This window comes from Melozone crissalis, unplaced genomic scaffold (assembly GCF_028551555.1).
Source record: "Melozone crissalis strain CALT ecotype California unplaced genomic scaffold, PUWL_Pcris_2 ptg000059l_1, whole genome shotgun sequence".
NCBI classification, from domain to species: Eukaryota; Metazoa; Chordata; class Aves; order Passeriformes; family Passerellidae; genus Melozone; species Melozone crissalis.
The window spans coordinates 2,436,375-2,459,325 of record NW_026535837.1 but is presented as its reverse complement, the minus strand read 5'-3'; the positions used below and the strand labels follow the sequence as shown (position 1 = coordinate 2,459,325).

The 22,951-nt window shown below is 43.9% G+C and overlaps 1 protein-coding gene across 3 annotated transcripts in view; it reads left to right on the top strand.

Annotated features, from left to right (window-relative positions):
• The window catches only part of FAM107B (family with sequence similarity 107 member B), a 128,271-nt gene extending 119,807 nt beyond the window's left edge, over positions 1-8,464 (top strand). For all 3 annotated transcript variants that reach the window (XM_054287527.1, XM_054287528.1, XM_054287526.1), the window contains 2 exons: positions 3,280-3,433; positions 5,364-8,464. In XM_054287527.1, coding sequence (XP_054143502.1) covers positions 3,280-3,433; positions 5,364-5,480 — 271 coding nt within the window. In that variant the 3' untranslated portion in view covers positions 5,481-8,464. The remainder of the gene's footprint in view (positions 1-3,279; positions 3,434-5,363) is intronic.
• Positions 8,465-22,951: the final 14,487 nt, after the last annotated feature.

The following is a 22,951-nucleotide window of genomic DNA, read 5'->3' as shown; positions in this document are numbered from 1 at the left end:
TCACTTAGAAAACACATTAAGAAAATAGCCACCAGACCACCTGGTGGAGGAAAAGGCAGAAAATCTGTTGATGCTGCTTTGTTTAAACCAACAGAAACCAACTATGATATCAATTGGTGATTTGTTGCATGGAAGACACCCAAAATGGACTTTACAAAGGCAAAGTGTGGGGATCTATAAAATAGAAGTGGAATAACTGTATTTCAGAGTGCATTTGAGCAGAAAGCTGGTGGTAGCAGCCAGTCTGACTTTTTGAGATCTGAGACCTTGATAAAGAAGAGTAAAAAGCCATGAATTTGGCTACTCCAGCAGAGGTGGATTTGTGTATTTGGCAGGAAGAGTCACATTATGGCAGTTTTTGTCTCTCTCTTTTTTTTTTTTAATCCTTTAGCATTGTAGTATTTGAGAGGAGAAGGGGTCTTTTTAAATGTAGTAACAAAATCCTCACAAATGCTGGGCTTAGAGACTTAATTCTAAATGAATTGCATGCACAATATAGCATTTCTTTAGTGATGGAGAAGGAGAGATATTTTACAGAATGCCAACTGAATTGGAAGAAACTGGCCTAAATAGGTGTTTGTCCCATATTTTGTTAATGGGATTAAACATCAAAGTCAGTTCCTGGCACCAAGAAGTTTATAGTCATTGAAAGAAAAATAGTTGAAGTTTCCTGATGATCTTAATCTAGAGGATGTGGAGGCTGCAATAAATTAAGATTTTTTTTTTTTTTCTTTTAAGTTTATGAAAGCATAAAGCACTTTAAAATAGTATGGAGTTCTTTTCTTCTAGGAGAATATCCTATTACACAGAAAAGTTGTGCAGACCTCAATACCCTATCTTCTCTTATTGTAATTTTGATTAGCTGCAGCTGGTAATTTTAGATTCTTATTTATTGCTGCAGAAATAAATACTTTGAGGATTTTCACCAGCAGAAAAATTGGTATCCTTTAGAGGAGAGTTAGTCTTCTGTGCTTTGTGTCACTGTAGGAGCTCTGATAGGAGGCTTTTCAGTAATGTAGATATTAGGCTCTGTTCTGCTTTGTTACAGCAAATTTTCAAGTGCAAGGAGGACTTTCAGTGCTCTTATAGAAGTCTGCTTAACATGCTACTTATTTTGTTGCAAAGACTCAGTGCAGACATCAGCAGCTTCACTTTTAGGACCCATCAGCTCTGAACAGCCAGAAATGGATGTTGGAAGATGTTAGTACTGGTCCAGTCATTCTCCACTGTGAGGAGTGTCTGTCAGGTCTAGAAGTGGTGTAGTTATTTACTTGCAGAAAGGGTAATTGTTTAAGGGAGGGGGAAAAAAAAGGGATTCAGGTGGTGCTGCCTCAAGGCATTGGTCACTTAAATTGGTTTTCCTTATTAGGAGTAAACTTCAGCTCTGCAGAATATTGGTGCTGTCCCTTCCAGAGGTTTTAACCCTATCAGCTCTCACTTGTAACACACTTTGCTTGCTGTATATCAAAGCCTTAGGATTTGTGATTTAACCAGAACAGTCACCAGGAGGGGATACCAGACCCCAGTTAATCCAGTACCCACCAATTTGTTGCTTTTCCTTTTTACCTAACAGTGGAAACAGGATTGACTTTATAGCTCTGTTACAGACCTGCCACCCCCACCTGGTTGGACTGAGGGGTTTATTTACTTGTAGCTTCTGTGGGTTCCCTTTGTTACAGCACATCTGAGCCAGTCAGTGCCTCTGCTTTGTTATGGTGCAGCCTCAGTGAGAAAAGCAGCAACAGTGATGTTACTTAGCAGCTGCTGCCTGGTTTGTGGCTGTTTTGACTCCTGATTGCCAGTGTGGAAGCTTCCACTGACTCTGCTCTCACCAATCCAGTAGCAGCAGTAGTAGTAGTGATAGTAGTAAAAAAATTACTCCAGTTTTTCCTGCCTGACTTCAGTTTTATGTGCTAAAATGTAATTAAAATAGCATGAAACATAAAATATGAACACAGCCTTGTAGCTTCGGTTGCACTCAGGCCATGAGATCTATTATGAGAAATAGGGAACAGCATTTGGTGTTGCTAAATATTTGATTTTGCTGTCAGGGTATCTACAGGGATAGAGTGTTGCATAATATATGGAGTCATTCCTAGATGCCACCATAAAATGGCATTTTAATGTTTTATTGGACATGCTGTCAGATATGCATATTAATGAATAATTAGGAAACCACAGATGTACTGCAAGTAGGAAGGATAAAAATACTCTTCCTGAAAGCTTATTCAGGTTATTGAATTTCTTAAAGTTGAAATAAAAAATGGTTGATGTTAAACTTAACGCTGGATGCTTTCACATAATTGTCTTCCCAGGAAAGACAACAATAACAAAGACAAATTTCAGATCTCCCTGCTCTGCTGTAAGTGATGCTAATACCTGAATAACAGGGAGAGCTTTGAATCTTATAACAAATTTTGAAACCATCACAGCGTAACAGAGATAAAAGAAACAGCTGAAGTCACAAAAATAAGTAGGAGTGAGTATCCGTGTGTGTGCCTGTATAGATAATGCCATGCACCTTCCCAAGGAGGGAGCTTTCTCATTCCAGAGTAGCTGGCTTGGAAAGCAGTTTGTGCTGAACAGGCTCAAAACATTCAGTTCATGTAGCACCTAAAGGCTTCTCAGAGGGGGAATCCTCCAGGCTTTGTCTGGTCTCCAAGGTGATGGCAACTTTTTTATTCTGGATTTTTGTTGTCTTAGGCTCTTTGTGATGTAGCCTGGGAGCTCTGACTGGAAATAGCTTCACAACCAGGCATGGGTAAAGCTGTCACATTTTCAAGGCAAGGAGAGAATCCATGATTTCCAGGAGCAGTGTGACAGATTGCTTTTTAGTTTTGTCCATGCTGACTTCTGTGGACAGAATAGCCTGCACAGGGCTGTCTGAACCCAGTCCTTCAGAATTATCAGGCACCAAGCAAATTCTTCTTGTCCAAAATTTGTTTCTAGTTCTGATAATATCTTCATTTGTGATGGTTTTTTCAGTCCATTCTTCTGGAATCAAGATAATACACTGAAGGCTAAAGATGAAAGTTAATGAAGTATACAGGAGAAATGCTACCATGCACATTCAAGGGAAATATCTTAAAGGCTTAAAAGCTTAGGGTACTGGTTAGAAATCAGGCAAATGTCTGCATGTTTTTTTTTCATTTATTTATTTATATCCCAATGTATCTAAATAGGCAACTACTTGATTTTAGTAAAGCTGCCTGCAATTCTGTGTGAATTCCAGCTAATTGGAATGGATCTCTCTTTTCTCCCCCCTCATGTAACTTGCAGGGGTCTTACACCTCAGAACAAACCAGAGCTACAGAAGGTGATGGAGAAAAGGAAACGAGATCAGGTTATTAAACAACAGAAAGAAGAGGAAGCACAGAAGAAGAAGTCAGACCTGGAAATAGAACTACTGAAACGGCAGCAGAAACTGGAGCAGGTAAGATGAGGAATTACAGACATTTACACATCTGCATCTGAGCTACTCACCTCAGGCTCCCTTTGTAGACAGAAAAGAAGCAGCAGCCAATTTTTGTCATATTTTCCCTGGTTAAATTCAGGTATCTCTTAGGATAAGTCAAATCATGCTCTTTAATCACCTGTTGTCACTTACTGTACAGGAACTGCTTATGGGGTCTGCCTTTGGTCAAATTAGTTCCTTCTCCAGCCAACAGGAATGTGTGTGGAGCACTGATGAAACTGTGGTGTTTTACTCAATTTTTGTAGTCTAACTATGATCCACTAAGAATGGCTATTAGGCTGTAGTACATCAAAATTACGTTTAATGAATTAAAACCAACTGATTCTCCTGGGTTATGTAAGAAACTAGATAACTTCTAAAAGATCTTTTGTTGTCTTAAAATGTGTGAGCCCATTGGTGTTTTCAAGTGAAAGAAAAAGTCCTCCAGCCCTGTGCATGGAGCTGATGTGGAGTTGGAGTTCCTTGTGGTGAAGCTTTTTGCCAGGCACAGGACCAGCCAAATGTCTCTGTGCCTCTGGAAGCACTTCATGTGCCTGAGAGAAAATATCCCTGCAGTGAAACAGCTCATCAGAGAAGTCACTGTGCATCGAGCAATTTTAAAATAAATTAATGCTATAAATAAATGCTTTAAAACAGTACCTCCTGTGTTTCTCAAAAGAAACCAATTAAGCCAAATAATTGCTGTTAAAAATTACGTGTAATCCAATCATTATAGGTTTTAGGGTTGTATTATAGGTTGAGGGTTTTTTGTTTTAATTAGGTTTAGAAATATTTTTGGAGAAAGCTATTGTATTTTTAAGTATATCATCTTGTCATTTTTCTTATTTCTCTTAAGGGCCCAGCTTGTGGGAAGATTTGATTTGAAACTGAGCCATCCAACATAGATTATGTAGATCAGAAAATTCTGTTAGAGGAGGAAGAGCCTGCCCATGCAAACAGTGCTGTGACTTTGTAAGCATCACAGGAATGGCATTAATTGACAACATGACTCTTGGAGGGACATTGTTCTGATTTATAGAAACAAGGCATGTCCCCTGTCAGTGAGCCAGAGACAAAGCAGAGATTATTAAGGTGTGCTGTACGTGGTCCCCATTAATCAGGGAGACCTTGGTCTGATGAAAAAGACAACAAAAAAAGCTCATTCCAAGCACTTTTGTTAGTTTTCTAAAGGGTTTTTTCCTCCCTTTCTGCCAAGTGATCTGCCTTCCCTAAGGATGGGTAAGCAATCCATATTCTGTGGGCACTGCAGAGCCTTGCCACACAGAGCATTTCCATTCCTCACATGGAAATTTCAAGTGTCTGCATGGGCAGGAGCTCCAGCTTGGTTAAAAAGTCAGTGAATGGCCTCTCAAAAATGAATGGCTTAGGGCCAATGAAGATTTTTGGATTTTGATTGCTTTTTGTGATAGACAAACCAGATACTCTTAAAGAGGCTCAAGTTAGATACAGAACTTCATAGCTAAACTTTCAGAAATCAGTTCTGCAGGTGTGCTCAGTAGTAGCTGTTCACGTGTTCTCCCACGAGGCACATTCTTCCTTGTTCTGTGGTAAAAGCCAGAGAAGGGAATTACTGTTGTTTCTTTAATGAAGGTGTCCAAGAATTTCTTTAAAAATGCTTCATCTTGTTCTTGTACTGGGCTTGCAGAGTTTTTGTCTGTCTGGCAAAGGTGGACATCTGGAACAAGCTAGAGCCAAGGATTTGAAAAGATTTATTGTTTATGAGAACAGATACTCCCAAAGAAAAGCAATTTTATCTTTTCCATGAGACAAAGAAAGGAAGCAATTTAAAGAGTTTGGCATGGCCAGTTATTGAAACCTTTCATTTTTTGTCTTGTATTTCAATGATGTGTTTTCTAAACTTTTTTTAATCATGTGATTCCCTTTTAAGCTGGAACTGGAGAAGCAGAAGATACAGGAAGAGCAGGAAAATGCTCCTGAATTTGTCAAAGTCAAGGGCAACTTGAGGAGGACGGTCCAGGAAGCAACAGAAGCACCAGACTCCTAGAGCCAGAGCCTGCTTAGACTTCCAGCTTTCCTGCAGAGAGAGAGGCTTTTGCAAGTTGTCTCACATTTGCCCCTCAAGAGGCAAAATAACAGCATCAGCTGACACTTACTGAAGATGAGATTTTTAATTCCTGGGACGTGTGGATTAAAAAGACAATATCGTAAACAGATCAATTGCCAAATACAGTCCTGAGATCAATGGATAAGGAGTGTCTGTGTCAGTTCAGTGTCATGGACAAGGCTGACATGCTTTCTCAGAGATTTTAACCAGGGATATAGAGAAACTCCTTCAGTGTTGCAATGCTTTAACTCTTGTGATCCTCGTTTAGTGGAGATACACAGATTATATTTTGCTTTAAATCAGAACAAAAATCCTCCTGTTATATCAAGCTTTGCTAAGCAGGTAGATGTCCTCCATCTAGACCTACAGCTTGTGTATATCCCACAATAATGTGTGTTTAGTTGGAATTTTTATTAAATCTAGGAGAATATGAGGTGTGCTGATTACTGCTGCCCATCCCCACTAGGATAGGTAGGTGTGGGCAAGATGAGAATGCTTAAAATTCACCAGCAGTGAAAAGTTAAGCAGCCTTAAAGCCTATTTCTTGCTGTTTGGCATGTAGAATTTGGGCTATGAAAGAATGAAAATCTGATGATCCTTTCACAGGGAGACTCCAGAGACTGATTTGTCTCTGTCTGGAAAGTTACACTGTTGTGTACAGGTCTGTGAAGCGCTACCTGTGAATTTACCTCTCAAAGCAAAATTATCTGTCTTCTACTTCTCATGTTTTGAAATCCTGCTTACTTTGGTGTTGTGGCCTTTCTCCTCCAAGGACATGCTGAACAGATACAGTGTTAACACATCACTTGGTAGTGTTTGAACTCATTTGCTGGAACTGATCTACCATCAGTTCCTACTCTGCTTGCAGACACATTGCTGTTTCTGCAGTAGAGAAGTGTTTAAACCAGACCAAACCAATTACTGAAATCTACTGAAATGGATTTTTTTACCCTAAAGTGAGGCATAAAATGAAATTCATTTTTTCCCATCCTTCATTCAGCCTCAAGAAAGAAGTTTGTTACCACTGAGACTTTGGGTCCAATTCTGTCATCTTCTGCCTTTCCACAAGTTGTCCAGTGACTTGCCATTACATAAAATATTGCTTAGCTTGCACAGGGATGACAGAATCTGATCCTTCATGCTTATGACTACTAGTTATCCAGGAAAGCCTGGGATGAGGAGTGGGGAACAGATTGCTCATGTAGGATTATAGAATTGGATTCTTACCTGGTGTGATTGGGTGCAGATGTATCTTCACAATGTGGGGACAGACCCTGATCTTCCTTGGTCAGAGCAGTCCTAGCTCTCACTGAAACTGTGTTCATACATACCTGCTGAGGATCTAATCCCTAGCCTTTGCCTTAGGATGCTAAACACAACAATTTCTACTTTGTAATTACATTGGACATAACTGTTTGAGAACACTTTTTATTAATATCAGCGGTGGCATGTTTGTATTGTAAAGGTGTGGTGGGAGGGTTGTTTGCTTGGTTTTTATAGTTCCTTTTGCCTTTCCTATAAGTATTGGACATTTTAAATACAATTTCAGATTAGCACTGGGGACAATACACTCACAATTAGAAATGTTTCCTAGATACAGACTTTAATTTGTTAAGATACAGGCATTTTTTGTGAGGACATAATCAGATTGAGGGTAGATTGAATTGTGATAAGCATATTGCCATTGATTTAGACTTGCAGTGTGACTCACGTCTAGAGGATTAAATGTGAGGATGGTCTAAGACTGTTCAGATTATGGACATACAAAACACAAAGGCCAAATGTAAGACTCTTCCATGTATTATCTCAACAAAGGAGCACCCTGAATGCTGCAGGTACTTCCCTCTCTTCTTCCTTTCTCCTGGCAAGAGAGGATCTTTTCTGGCAATACATCATTCCAACGCTTGCGCTGATTCTGTGTTGACACGTGCACTATGTCTGACACCTCCACACCCCACTCATGCTTCATCTTAGCTGTTCCCAGCCTACCAAACATCCTGCCTCTTGGTTCCAGCTCCACATTAACCTTCTGCTCAGTATGGAGAAGTCTAGAAGTGAGTGAGGAAACCTTCCTCTGGTTTGAGCACACCACTTGGTGTTAGCCATTTCCCCTTGGTGACCATGGCAATCCTCCCACACATTTACAGTGAAATGGAATCAGTGGCACTGGGAGTGGTGGGGGACAAGGACCCCCTGTGTGGCTTCAGTGGCTGTGCTGGATCTGGCCCTCAAGGCTAAGGGCAGCCTGCTTTCTCCCCAGGTTAGCTTGTGATTCAGGGTAGAGCTTCTCTTTCTGAAGCACAGGAGGCCAGAAAACTCCCTTGTACATACAGCATGAAGTGGTTTTTTTTTTTGTTTTTCATTGGAATTAACTCTCTGTGTGAACAGAACATCAATGTGTGTGTTAGAACATCTTTGAGTCCTGCTAGTCCTAGGAGCCCCAGCCACCTTCATATCAATTTTGACAGGAAAAAGCTTGATTTGAAGTCAGGATTGGGCAACCCTTCAATGGGTGGCCAGTCAGTCACACCACAAGTGTCCTGTGCAGCTACTCAAGTAAGAAACTCTTGCAGTGAGCATAAGCAACTCCTGCTCTGCCCTTCAGCTCTCTGGGTTTTGAAGCAATCCAGTGAATCCTTCAGTGATCTGAAAATTGCTCACTTACCACTTTGTACTTTTTTAAAAACTCTTGCTTTTTGATAGCATAGTAGTAAATTTTTTAGCATTTTTGTGGCTTTAACATTCTGTTAATATCTGCACTTGTTTGAGTGTACATATATAAATATATATAAATATAAAAAGGGAGCCTTAATGGATTTGTTTTCATAATTTAATATTTTTTGTATTTGCTCTTGTATAATTGTTTTTAACTAAAGGTATTACAAGAATGAGGGTGGAATACTTAGAACCAAAGCTATGCTTAATAAAATCTACTACATGCTTGGTGTATGTGGTGGTGTCTGTCATATCCTGCCAAAAACAAAACTTTGGGGGCTGCACTGAGATATCCAGATTGTTTCACATTCTGCAGTGTGGGGGGAAATATCAAGATCATGATGACTCTTGGTTCCTTAAACCCTGCATCCCTGTTTGTATGTGCAAAAGTTGACAGAGTTTGCTGTGTCTCTAAACAGTATTATCTTTCAAATAAATGAGATGCAGGAAGTTTTTAACAGGACTGTGCAGCTGTTCAGGTAATGCAAGGTGAGGCAGAGCATGAAGTAAAATGTCTGATGGGAGTAAAGTAATTGTGGAAATCATTCCCTGTCAATCCTTGGAATTATCAGCATTGCAATAGCTCCATTTCAAATGGAGTGAGAAGAGAGTAACAAGCCTGGTCCTGGGTTCAAGTCCTACAATGCTTTTAATTTAGCCAGTGCTCCAAGGTGTGGTTCTAGTAGGAAAGACTTGGGCACGAGAAAGAAGGTGCAGGCACAAAGGGTTTGCTGGGTTAGGGTCAGACAGCTCAGTGCAAAAAGCAAAATCCCATGCCAACAGCAGAGAGGGAAGGTGGCAGGGGATGGACGGGCTGGAAGAGCTGTGTGCCATCAGCTCTGCACAAAGCTCACACTGGGGAGCCCTGTGAGCTGGGCAGGTGACGGTGGAGGGGGAGCTAGAGAGGAGCATGGGGTGAAATGAGGTGGGGGAGGAGGAGAGCAGTGAATTCAGAACAGATGTCAGGAAATGGTTTTTTCCTTCAGAAAGTGCTCGGCATGTGGAATGGGTCCTGGCAGCTCTGCTGATGCAATGGTGCTGGAGCCGCTCCCGGAGCTCTCAGATGAGGGGGAGGTAAAAGAGAACAGAGTTCCTAAGGGGTGAGTTCCTGTGGCCTGCTGGAGACACTGCCCTGTGCTCTCCTTCCTCAAGTGTAGCCAAATGTGTTCTGAATTATCCTTCAATATTTCACTCCAGCTCCACAAGGAAAATGGTGAGGGCATGTGATCTGCTTTTGTAGCTTGTCCAGAATTAAAAACGATCCTCCTTTTGTCTGCTTTTTTGGACTGCATTGAGCTGATAGGCTCTGTCATGTGGCTTTGCAAGCACCAATCCACTGGGGGCTTTGCCTGTGCTCCTGTGGCCTTGGGCAGATGGGCTGGGTCACGCCATAGCTGTGTGGAAAGAAGCACCTTGAGGTCCCTTAGCTGCTCTTACAGGGTCTGTGGGTAGTGTCTGTGACCTGAAGTGCCTGGTGGCACTTGCAGTGACCAGTTAAGAAAATAACTGCTGTGCAGTTCCCATGGGTTCAGAACTGATGTTTATAGAGGGGAAAAATGGGAGGGCAAGTTGGGTTCTCAAGGCTTTGCAATAGAAAGAGCACAAACACTTGAGATTGGAGGAATGGAAATACAAGATGATTTTTCTCTACCCCTGCCAGTTTAAACTGTTTGAAATCTTTCATCTGTCAGAGTAAAGGTTTGTTGTGCTGCTGTCAATATTAAGGATGACTCTCCTCAATGGAAGTGGTGGAAACTGTGGCCACAGGAAGTGTTTGGTGGTGGTAACGGAGCACAGATGTCCTGCCTGTCACTCCAGTGCTTGTGTTCCACAGCTTTTGCATTGCTTCAGACCTAGGGGAGGGCTGCACTGGGTCCCTCCCATGGCCTGCAGTGCCTCTCTGAGCTTTGCTGGGACTGCTTCTGTTCTCTGGGCTGATTTTGCTGAACTCAAGTACCTGCATTTGAGCTAATCATCCACTTTTCCTTGCTATCAGAGCAGAGCAATCAGCCCTGTGGAGTGCGTTGCCTTCCTTTGACTGTGCAGGAGCCCACAATGCCTGACTGGCAGGGAACATTGTCTACCTTGCAAGGATTCTGAAGCCAGGAGTTCAAATGCCACCTCCAAACCACCCCTCTCTTTTTCATGGAGTTTTGTGCCCCAGGACAGATGAGGCACTGGATGCCTTCAGTAGATTTGGCCCTTCATGTCTGTGTGGTTCATCACTGACCAGCAGGAGGGGAGGTGGCATCTCCACAGTGCTGTGAGGGAAGGAGGAGGATGGGAAGCACCTCCCACAGCCAGAATCACCCACTGCTACAGCCACAGTACTTAATTATCTAAGTAATCATTTTGGAAATTAACTTCCATTATGCACCCAAGTCTAATCTCTCAGGTGGACAGCACGAGTAGTTTAACACAGATTGAAGGTGGCACATGGAAACTTCAGCCTGATTAAATGGGAAGGAGAAACATGTTTCTTTCCCCCTCTTCAGCTATTCGGAAACAAACCTTTAATAATGCAATCGAAATGCCAGGTCTACTTTATTGTGCTCAAAAATTAAGAGTGCCCAGAAAGCCTGAGCCCCTGAGTGGGGTTCATTTAAGGTAAATGTTGCTTGATACAGAAAGGCAAAGGGAGCTGCCTGTGGAGTCAGGACATGGCAACCCAGCCCATCTGAAATGGTCTCCCTGAAGGAGGGGTTGTGTCCATCTGGTTATCTGTCCTTTCACTCTTCCTTTGGTAAATGAAGCCTAAAAGATTCTCTGATGAAAAGCTGATGAGGATTTTGCTTTGATCAGTAGCAGAAGAAAAAGAGAGAGACCCCTTAAATTTACATTGTTAAACCTGAAACATCCTTCATCATTGTGGTTGTGGGTCATAAGGGGTGATTTTCTCTAATGTGCAGTTTGAGCTCCTGTCTTCATCCAGCTTTGTTTTGGTGCTAATCCTTTCAGTGAATTCTGCTCCATACAATTTCAGGGAGCCACCTTCATGAGCTGAGCTCAGCAACAAAGTGGATTTGGGGGAATTTGCTAAGCCCAGTGGGCCCCAGACATCACAACCTCTGGTTTGCTGGGGAAATTTTACTCTCACTTCTAGTACTGATAGAATTAACTTCTTAAATACCAAGGAGTAAATTCTCTTCAAACAAAGATCTTGCAATTTTTATAATTTTCTTGTTGCAAGGGAGTTGCAGGAGTACCAGGAACTCTCTTCCCTGTGTATTAGGAAATTGTTATGATAACCAGACAAGAGGTGAGCTGCAAACTTGCTACAGGCCCCTCTGCAGTTAGAGCCACTCAGTCATGCTGCCAAGCAGGAGTTGCTGTCTGGGGAGGAAAAAGGAGGAACAGACAGTAGGAAGGCAGGAGCCTGAGTGATGAAGGTTTCCACCTTGTAGCCAAGGTTAAACAGCAGCTCTGAGGATGATGCTCTCAGTCTGCATCTGTGTTCACATCTAATGCACCCTGTGCCTTTTTATTTCCCCTGAAGTCTCATTGTGTTTTTGATTCCTTTCCTATTGTTTCCTTTCACCCCAAGCTCTTCCTGCCTATTCAGGCCTCTGTGCCTTTGGATTATTTCCCAGGGCTGGTTTGTGATGAAAGGCATTTAATTAACAAAGAATCCTTGGGATGGATCCTGAAATGGGTGTTTGAGGCTGACTGCTGCAGCTTGGAGGGAAACCCAGCCTGAGCCCTTGGTTTGTGAGGAGTGGAGATGGGAAATACTGGGTATGCAGGGACCAGGAGCAGGTGGGGATAAAAACTCTGACAGAGCATAAATGAGAAACTAATAAAGACATCTCAAAGCTTTTATCTCAGAGCCCTACTCAAAAAGGACCGTGATGAGAAAAACCCTATGGGGGTGAAAAGGAGAGTGGCAAAATTTGTTCCTTGATTCCTTCTCCATTGCCCCTGACCAGGAGAGACCCCACCAGGAATGCTGCATGCAGCCCTGGGGTCCCAGCACCAGGAGGACATGGAGCTGTCACAGAGGGTGCAGAGAAGACCACAAAGATGATCGAGGGCAGGAGCTTCTCTCCTCATTCTCTCCTAGGAAGACAGGCTGAGAGAGCTGGGTTTGTTCAGCCTGGAGAAGAGAAAGCTCTGAGGAAAACTCATTGTGGCCTTCCAGTACCTAAAGGGATCCTACAAAATTGAGGGGGAGCAACTTTCTATGTGGGTAGACAGTCACAGGACAAGGGGGGATGGTTTTAAACTAAAAGAGGAGAGATTTAGGTTAGATGTTGGAAGTTCTTTACTCACAGGGTGGTGAGTCACTCAAACAGGTTGCCCAGAGAAGCTGTGGATGGAAGTGTTTGAGGCCAGGTTGGATGGGGCCCTGAGCAGCCTGGTCTAGGGGTGCATCCCTGCAATAAATTCCCTTCCAACCCAAGCCATTCTATGATTAGCAAGAAGCCCAAAATACATAGAAGCAATGTGAGGGCAAACTCACCTTGCCCTCCTTAAAGCCATGAAAAGCCTCTTGGAAGGATTTGCCGTGCAGGCGTTTCCTTGCCCGGGCAGCTGCCGGGACCGGGATGCACAGGGATGCTCGGGGATGCTCAGGGATGCTCAGGGATGCTCGGGATCCTCGGGATGCTCGGGGATGCCAGGGCGGGATGCTCGGGGATGCTCCCGCAGTCCCGCTCAACTCCCACCGCCTGCTGCCCTCTCCTGGGCAAAGCAGGGATCCAGGGCTTGCCTTTCCTTCCCTCCAGAGCTTTCCTCTGAAAACACCGCAGCGCTGAGCTGTCGAGACCGAATGACTGCTGCTTCCTCGGAGAAATGCGTTATTATTTCGTGATTTTCCTATGCAAATGTCATCAACATTTCCGCTAACACATGGCTGATTTTCCGCGTTTAAAAGCCTTGACTGAGTGTGTTTCAAGAGTTCAGGAGCTGGATTCACAGAGGGGTGTTTGGTGTCCTGTGCTAAAGCACGAGGGTTCACCATGGAGAGATCTCTGGTGGCTCCTGTGGAGTCTCTGGGGCTATCCACAGGCAGGTCCCTGCAGAGATCCCAGGTGCTCTCAGCACAGGCTGGAGATGTGATAAGCCCAAATGTGCCAGGGTTGTGTTTGGAGCAGCCTTCTCCAGCAGCTGCTCCTTTGCTTTATGTGGTGACAGCCACCACTGCTGCAGTCTGGGGTCCTGCAGAGGATTTTACCTCCTGCTGCAATCCCATCAGCAACCCCGTCCCTGTGCCATCCCCCCTGTGCCCCCTTCCACTGCCTGCACCACCAGCAGGGTGTTCCTCCTGCTGTCACCCCAGAGAGCACTCTGTGCCCTGTGTGGCCCAGCAGCCCTCCCCAGCAGCAGGGACAGCCCAGCCAGAGCCTCCCTCTGCCCCAGGGAAGGAGCAATGGGACCATGAGAATGCAGGTGGGGAGAATCCCCCCATTCCCACACATCCCACTCATCTGCCTGCGTTTGCCACCCTGGTTTCCATACCTACAACTTCTCTCTGTCTCTGTACCCATTCAAACTCTCTCCTTTGCTTTCTAAAAATGTTCCCCATCCTCAGCTCCATCCTCGCTGGCAGCAGGCTCCTCCTGTTGCTATAACAACGAGCAGCAGCCCAGCCAAATCAGCCAGACCCTGCCACATTTCCCTGCCTGCATCCAAATCATCCCCCTAGGTGTGAACACACTCTCTCCTTCCTCGAGCCTTTGCCATCTGCCTGCAAGGGGGAGATTGCTCCCTTTGGGGGGCTCAGGGCCCTCTGCACCCCCCCATGTGCCTCCTTTCCCCTCTGTCCATGCTTTGCAGCCCCCCAGCTGGGTCCACACACATGAGCTGGGCCACACTGACTGTCCCACACACCCTCTGAGATAAAATACCACTGCTTTGGCTCATAAACCCTGTGTGCAGATTAAATTGTGAATGGGAATGGGGAGATTTGCTTGAAATACAGAAAATATGTGCCCAGGGTTGTATCCTGGTGTCTTGGTTTGGAAAGACAGGAGTCTTTCCTTGAAGTATGGGTTGGACTCAATGATCTTAAAGGTCTCTTCCAACCTAAAAAATTCTGTGATTCTGTGAGTCTGCTAAGGAAGGCAGGAGCCTCTCCTGCAATGAAGAATGTGAACCTTCCTCACCCTTCTGAATTGCTATAAATTTTAAATTAAGGGGCTCTCAGGCAAAAATATAGGAGCAGGAATAACAGTTCTTTAATAGGACAAAGAAAAAAAATAAAAGGATAAAATAAACAATGCAGTGCACTAGAACAACACTGACAGAGTCAGAACCCAACCTGACACCCTGTGGGTCAGGGTGTTGGTGGCAGTCCCATTGGAAATGTGGCTGCAGCCCTCCTGCAGTGTCAGGGGTGGTTCTGCTGGAGCAAGGGAAATCTGTAGAGAAGGATGTATTCTTCCTCCAAAGATTCAGTGGAAGCAGAGACAGCTGCTGTTCCTCTGGGGAATCCCATGGAGAAAGCCGTGCTGGTGTCTCAAAACCTCTGGATTATATCTGGGTAGCAATGCTTGGCTCCTCCCCCTGGGTGGAGCATCTCCCAATGGGATGTTATAGTTCTTATCAGCCATGCAGTGACATTCAATAGCTGTTATCAGCAATGTCCCCTCCCAAGGGAGGTGTGAATGTGGTCACTCAAAGAGAGAGATAAAGCAAACTGCCCACCTGACAAAGGTAATCTGCCATACAGATGGTAATGGAAAACATCTTGCATTGCAATCTTCAACACCTGGCTGGTCTGAAAGCTGGAAGGTGTGTCTAGCACAAAGGTGCAGGGGAAAGAATTTTTTTCCTAGAGTCTCGGGGTGTCTCTGCCCTGTGGCCGAAGCCACACACCCAGCCCAGGCAGTACCCCTGGTGCTGGGGAAAGCCTCTCTGTCACTGCAAGGGTGCTGCAGGCACAGCTTGCTGATCCTGCAGAGGGCAGGGAAACAAGCCCTGCCACCCCTGAGGTGCTTGAGGGCCCTCCTAGCAGACATCCATGGTGGCTTTTCCACCCTCGATCATGAGCTCCATTTAAAACTGATTTCTCCCAGCCTGTCTGGGCTGGCAGCAGCAGAATGGAAGGTGCAGGAGGAAATGGTGAGATCCTCTCTGTCACTGAGAGTGTGGTGCTGGGAAGGATGAAAGTTTGACAAGAAAGTCTCACAGATATGTGTGCTTAGCAGAAAGATTTTTAAATGTAGAGTCTGATGAAGGAAGAGAGATGGAAGCAAGTTTTGATATAGAAGAAAAGAATTGCTGAGCCAGTCTTACTGCATAACCAAGGAGGCAAAGGGTCTGTTAGTTAGAAGGGGTTTTTATGACTTTGAGCAAAGGATAAACCCACCTCAAAAAAGATGGTTTTACCAAGCAGAACGACAGCACAGGCAAACAAGTCAGCAAAGTTGCAAGTAGAAAAAAGGCCTCAGAATTTTCCACTGCAAGAAAACTGAAAAACAACTTCTAGCTTAAACTGTAATGTACTAACTTTAAGTGATTGGAGAACAGTAACATGAATATGGTAATTACAGTAGTTATGATAGGCTAGAGATAAAAGTTAAGGTATAGATTGGTTCCACTGTGTTAAGATGCTCAGCAAAGAAAAGTATAGAATGCATTGTAACCAAAACCAAAGGGTCTGGAGCTGACAGCTGTAGGCACAGGCTCTGTCACCCACGACCCTGGACTGCTGTAACCTCTTGGATGGAATAAACTGCATTTTGGAGAGCCCCTGGAGTCCTGCATCTCTCATTTAGGCTCTTACAGTGTGGCACAAGGCTCCTCATCCTGAGCTGCATCTCTGCTGCCCTTTCCTTGGGCCAGCTGCTGTCCAGGGCTCACAACAAGGATTTCTTAACTCCCTGATGAAAAAAACCCTAGGACAGCCTCATGAGATGATGCCAGACTGGAGGGACACCAAGAACCACCCTCCAGTGCTGTACCCTCAGCTCAGGAAGGGCACTGAGGGGCTGGAGAGTGCCCAGAGAAGGGCAATGGGGCTGGGACAGGGGCTGGAGCACAAGGCTGAGGAGGAGCAGCTGAGGGGGTGGAGGATGAAGAAAAGGAGCCTCAGGGAGAGATTCTATCACTACAACTTATTATGTTATAGCCAGGTGGGGCTGGACTCTTCTTCCAGGTGTAGAACAGGAGGAAATGGCCTCAAGTTGCACCAGGGGAGGCTCAGATCAGATATTAGGAAAAATTTCTTCACTAAAAGGGTTTGCCAGCATTGGAACAAGCTGCCCAGGGAGTCTCCATCCTTGCCTCCCTGGAGGCACTGAAAGGATGTGTAGATGGGACATGGTTTACTGGTGGACTTGTCCATGGGTTAACATTTGGATTCAGTGATGTTAAAGGTCCTTTCCAGCCTGAATGATCCTATATCCTCTGCCTCTTCTCACCTCAGGACAGCTCGAGCTCTTGCTTTACCTGTAACATTTTCCATTTTCCATTCCTAGGCTGGAGGCCAGGGGAACTCTGTGGGTTTCCCAAAATGTATTTAACAGCGCAGCCTCCTCTAGTGAGTGGGCTGGCGAGATTGAGGAGCTGTTTTCCTCCAACATTTTTTGTTTGCCAAGCAAGGTACATGGCCAAGGAGACCTGCTGAGAGTTTGTTCCCTAAAAGTACCTTTGTGTGCATTTTTAAATTCTCCATCCCCTTGGCATTTATATCTCACCCTCACTGACTGAAATCACTTCAAACTCAGGAAATTGGAAAGCTCTTCAGAATACTTATGGCAATTTCTGCTCTTTTTAGCAGTGAACTGTTTTTGCACTCTTGACTGCAGCTGGAACTACATATCTGCTACTGTTAATTTTGGGAGCTTTTGTGGCCTCAACAGCAATATAAATTTACTTCTTTAAATATGGAGCTTTGGACTAAAACCCTGTTCTTTCAGTTCATCTTGGGTTTCTGGGTTCAAGAGCTCCCTTATTCCAGAGCTACGGATCTCTTCTTTTTTAAAATTACTTTTAGGTGCAAAATGTTTTTGGCTGGGTGTCCAGATGGGCTTTTCACACAACCTGGTTTTGATAATTGGGAAGAGACTCCAGAAGACAAATCTGAGCTGCTACTGCCACTCTTCCATCAGGAGGAGACAGACACATGTTCTTCCTGTGACCCCAGGGGACAGGGCCCCTTTGTGCTGAGCTCTCCACCCTCCCAGGGAGCGGTGAGGAATCTTTAATGAAGCTGGGAAATGTTGTGGTTTCTCTTAGCAAAGAGAGGTTTGCTCCCAGGGGAGACTCCCAGCTGCCCTTTTTTTGCCTGTACTCTGTGCAGGCTCAACTGGAACCTCCACAGCAGGCCCAGATGTTCTTGTGTGGCTGTTGTGGTGTTTGTGGGTCCCCAAGATGAGGGAAGAGATGAGGATCTGATTCCATGTTTCAGAGGGCTGATTTATTATTTTATGATATATATTACATTAAAAGAAAATTATATACTAGAACTATTCTAAAGAAAGAGAAAGGAGACATCAGAAGGCCAGAAAGGAATGATCATAAAATCTTGTGATTGACCAGAGAGTCAGACACAGCTGGACTGTGATTGCTCATCAAATAAAAACAACCACATGAGACCAATCAAAATGCACCTGCCACATTCCACAGCAGCAGATAATTATTGTTCACATTTCGTTTCTGAGGCCTCTCAGCTTCTCAGGAGAAAAAAATCCTGGCAAAAGGATTTTTCAGAAAATATGTCTGTGACATGTGGCCACGTTTCTCTTCGCAGAGAAAAGCAAGGCACACTTCCCAAGGATATTTCTGGGAATCGCAGTGAGGAACCTCAGAGAAAGAAAAAAAATTTCTTATCTCATTTATTGCCCCTCTTGTGCTCATGTGGAAGGTGTTCTGGAGATTGTTTCTACCCAAGGTGAACAATTGCATACACATGTGTGTGCTGGGACTCTCAGCAGAGTCACGAGATTTGGTTGAGTGCTTGTGCAGTTTCAGTTTAGATGCAATGTAATGTAGTGCAATATAATATAGAATAATAATATAGAATATAAAGTAATCATATTACTTTAAAAAGTATTATAATTTAATATAATTTAATATAATAGATTAATATTATATTTTAATCAATATTTAATTAATACAATTTATAATTTTATCATTAACTATTATAAAATATGGAATAATAAAGTAATTAATTAGCCTTCTGATATTTGGGAGTCCTCCTCATCATTCTCCCCAGATGTTAGGGTCGCCCTGTAATACAATATTCTTGTCCTCACCTTGGCTGAGGACCCTGCTGCTTCCCAGCCCAATCTCCACCTCCAGTGGTGCCTTCCTCAGCGTGGGGAGGCTCCAGAGACAGGGACAGGAGCAGCTGCCCAGCAGTGACATGGCATGCCCACAGCCCTTGGCCCAAGCTGACTTATCCAGGGAAATGGAAGAAGTTCCAGTAGCAAATCGCCTTCATACCAGAGATCCTGCATCCCCTATTTTCTCCAGGGAAAGCATCACTCTTTCATTGATCCCATCCCAATAGGAATGGGTGAGGGATCCTGGCTTTCCACTCTCAGGACTCTAGCTGGTCAGAATGATCCCAAGATACATCAGAAAGTCTCTTTTCCTAGCCCAGCACTTGAAGGAGGAGTCAGAGCTCTTCATTTCTCGGTCTCAAGGTTGTTTATTGTATCCTATCTATAAAATTGTTTCGCCTGTCCAGCCGAGGTTCACTCAGCAGGACAGTCAGAGGCACTCTGCCTGCCCTGGGGCAGTGTTATCTTTTTATACAAAAACTACATGTACAATATTTACAATTACTTTCCAATACCTATCACCTATGTTAGACAGTGAGCTTCTACTCTAAACCAATCCCAAAGTGCCAACATCACCCAGAAAATTGAGGCCAAGAAGAAGAAGCAGAGAGGCTGGACAGGCCCAGATTCCTCCATCTCGCCCCCTGAACCCCCATTCTAAAAGCTCCAAAAATCTATTTTTCACCCCATGACAAACCAGCTATTATTCTACTTAAACTCTTTTGACTTGTAATTCTTCATATAAGGTTGGTAATTGTTTTTTCCAAGGGCTAATTCAAAGGCCCTGGGGGTCTGGGGCTCTGTGCCAAGGTCTCTGAGTCCCCTGGGCAGGGGCTCGAGCCCTCCAGGGCAGCCAGAGGAATTTCCTGGGTTCCAAAATTCCACCTGCCATTTCAAGAGCATTTCAACCCTGCCAGGCTATATTGAGTTGTGATTTTCTCAGTATTTTTTCCATTCCCAGCTTTTAAGTCATCCTGGTGCATAAGGTTGTGCATAGAGGAGCATGAGAGGGAATTAAGGCCCAGTAGCTTGAATGACTTTTTCATCCTCTTGCTGCAAGATTTCAGACTGAGCATTGCTTCTGAAAAGCTGTTTTTATAGACCCTGGTCAACAAGTTTGTGCCAAAGAAGTTCTCCAAACTTGTTTGTTCTCACCTTGAGTTGGATTTGTGCAACCAAGCATTCAGGAAAAGATAATGGCTTTTTTATCAGCAGTTATTCTAATTCCTAAAGATTTTAGTACTATCTGCTGCATTTCATTCTGGATTCCAGGCTGAGTTTGTAATTGGATTTTTTTGCCAGTGAGTTAATATGCAGCAATGATGACATCCCTAAACTTAAGCTAATGTAAAATTGAAGATATTTGGAATAGCTTCCAAATAAGAGGAAATAATCTAAGAAAATGCCTGCATAGTTTAATGATGCTATTCAGCAAAGGCATTTTTTATGTGCAGCTCCCTCAAAGCAGCGGTCTTCATAAAGGCCAGTATTCAGCCAAGGAAGTTTCAAAAACCACTCATTGTCTTCAAAATGCCATGATTATCTCAAACATGGGAAGGAGGGGAGTAGGAGACATGCTTGATCCTTCCTCCAGCCATGACTGGCTGATGATTGTGCTTCATCTCTGTTGAGGTGGGGCTGTCTCATGGGAAGAGCACCGGGGGCAGTTCAGGAATGTCTCGGCTGATATTTAGGTTCAGAGCTGTTTGCATTGCAGGCCTGTGAATGTCAGAGGTTTCCAGGAGGGGCTGGGAGTGGTGCTGGAGGTGTTTGCAGAGGGAGCTCTGCACAGGAGGAGCTCCAGGACTCTGTTCCAATGTGCAGTGGGAGCAGAGCTTGCGCAGGGTGAGGTTCTGTGTCTGTGCCAGGGGGAATCTGCCCCAGGAGAACTCATTAAACAAAACAAAGCAGAGGCAGCTGTTGGGGTCATCTCGTGTGTGTGGTTTGTTCTTTTCCTTTGTGCGAAAGAAAAGCTTTAATGAGTGGCTTTGTGTCATGAAGGGCCACTTTAACTGTTTCTTATATAAAAAATTGAGTGTTCCTTTTTATGTGTTTTAGCATTACTTTTTTGTAAGGAGGGTTGAGGAAATGTGGTGTTGAGCCTCATTCAAAGTTGTCAGTACTCTTTGAAAATCTACAAATGTCACATTCCCTGAAGTTCATTGTTTTCATCACCTATCACTAGCAGATAATACCTTGACCTATCTTTTTTTTATTAAAAAATTAAAACATATCTTTAAAAAAAATTAAATTAATAATTAACAATTATTTAATTATATATATAATTGATTATATATGTGAATTTATTTTATTAATTTATATATATATATATATATATATAAATTAATAATTTAAATATTTTAACCTGTCTTTATTAAAAAATTAGGACCTATCTTTTAAAATTATTTTTAATTTTGGCTTTCAAGCCAGTTAATTGTGCAGGGTTTTTTTTGTCTCAATTATGTATGTTCAGATTTGTCAAATCCCTCTCCTCAAATATTTCCTGTGTTGGTTACCTGGAACATGAGTCACTGCAGGGATGCACAGCCATCCCCAAATCATGTGCTCTTACATGAAATCAGTGCAGAGAGGAAGCCTGATCCTGTGTCCTGAATGGGCACCACAGAGCCAGGGAGCTCCTGGGTTTTATTCTTGGAGCACTTTCTAGCTCACTGTGTGATCCTGGCCTCCTCCTCAGGGCTCCAATTCAGCCAAGCATTGCTGCTCTTTGCTCCTGGTGAGACCCTGAGCATCCCACTGAGCTCAGCAAGTGACAGAATAAATGCTTTTGTGCTTGGGCCTTAAATTCTGCTGCCAAGTGTTCTGGTGCCAGTGTGTTGTGCATATCACGTACCCAGAATGGAAAGAAATGAAGGTGCATGAAAAATGGGAGTGAGTATTTGGGTTTCTCACTGCTCTCTGTAAGCTTAGAAGGTGAAAATTAATGAGGTGTAATTAAAACAAAAATGCAGCGTGCGAACACAAGTCCAGAGCACCAATTAACCTGACATCTTGTCTGTGGAGTGAGAGGACAAGGATTGAGATGCCAATTCTGCTGATGTATTGTTCAAATGGGTGGAGACCTGTGGAGTTAACATCTGTTCTTTCACCCTGTTAAAAACCAGAGACTCTGAGATGCTCTGTGGAGTGGGCAGCAAAAAGAAGATTGCACAGAGCTCTTGTGAGACACAGGTGCCAGGGATGGGGATCCTGCTCCTGGATCCTTCCTAGGTGTTGGGAATTTAGCTGACTAGAGACTAGAAAAGTACAAAGCCGTGGCTAATTCCAAGTCCTGCACCTGCAAGATAACGTGTCCTTGGGCCTAGCTGAGTATGATAAAGAAATGGACAGCGAGACGTGAGAAGTAGAGAATGTAGGCCCAAAGGAATGAGGAAGAGTTAATGGTATAGTTTAACCAATAGATTGCTTGGCTTACAGAATTTTCATAAGCTTATTATTTGCTGTATAAATGTTTGATGCTTTCTTCAATAAACTGGACCTGTGATGAACCATCTGGTGTCCTGGTCTCCTTCTTTCGACACCTAGGCATGTGCAAAGAGAGCAGGTTCCTCAAGCAAAAACTCCTCAGGCTTGTTCTGGCACCCAGAGTTTTCCCTCTGCCTCACTCTGTGCCTGGGCAGGATAATGAGCTGCCTTCCGGTATGATTTAAAGCTGGTCATGGTGATTTAGGGATGGAAATACCCTCACTTTTTAACGTGATTTGTCTGCCTCTAAGTGCCACTTTGAAAATGTATTCCCTGCTGATTAAAATTAATGAGGGAGTCTAGAAGGAGGAAAATAGTGTTCAATATTCAGTGCTTTCTGAATTTTGGAAGGTTGCCTGGGAATATTTCTAAATTTTGGAAGCTTTCTGAGAAAAATCTGTAAAACTGAAAAGCATGAGGAGAGTTCAGCTGACACACAGGGTTATTTTTGTGCCTAGCTAATGAAAATCAAATAAATACACTTGTTCTCAAGCTGTGTTTCCTCTCTGGAAAATCAAGCCCTAACATGACTCTGGCTGAGATGCAAATCCCTCTCCTCTGTCCTTTGGAGGGACAAGAGCAAGAGGTTTTGTTGGCAATCCCAATCTTATTTCCTCTGTCCTGTGGGCCTCATCTTATCCCATCTATAAGCCTGAGTTGTAGCATAATTCAGGTTGGGAGGGACCTCTGGATGTTTCTGATGCACCCCAAAAAGGAGGCCAGCTTAGGAGAGGTCACTCACAGCCTCCTCCAGCTGAGTTTCTGTTGTTGGACTCAGTGATCACTCTGGGTCCATTCTGCTGCAGGATATTCTGTGATCTCCAAGGAGGAGATTTCACTGCTCTCAGATCAGCCAGTGCCTCAGCACACTCCTCACCCTTCAGCTGGGTACCTCTCTTGTTTTTCTGGCTTCTCCTTTTGGGCTTGCTTAGGCAAGGGCATCAGCAGATTTTAGCTGGCTGGACATTGCTGTCTGGTTCC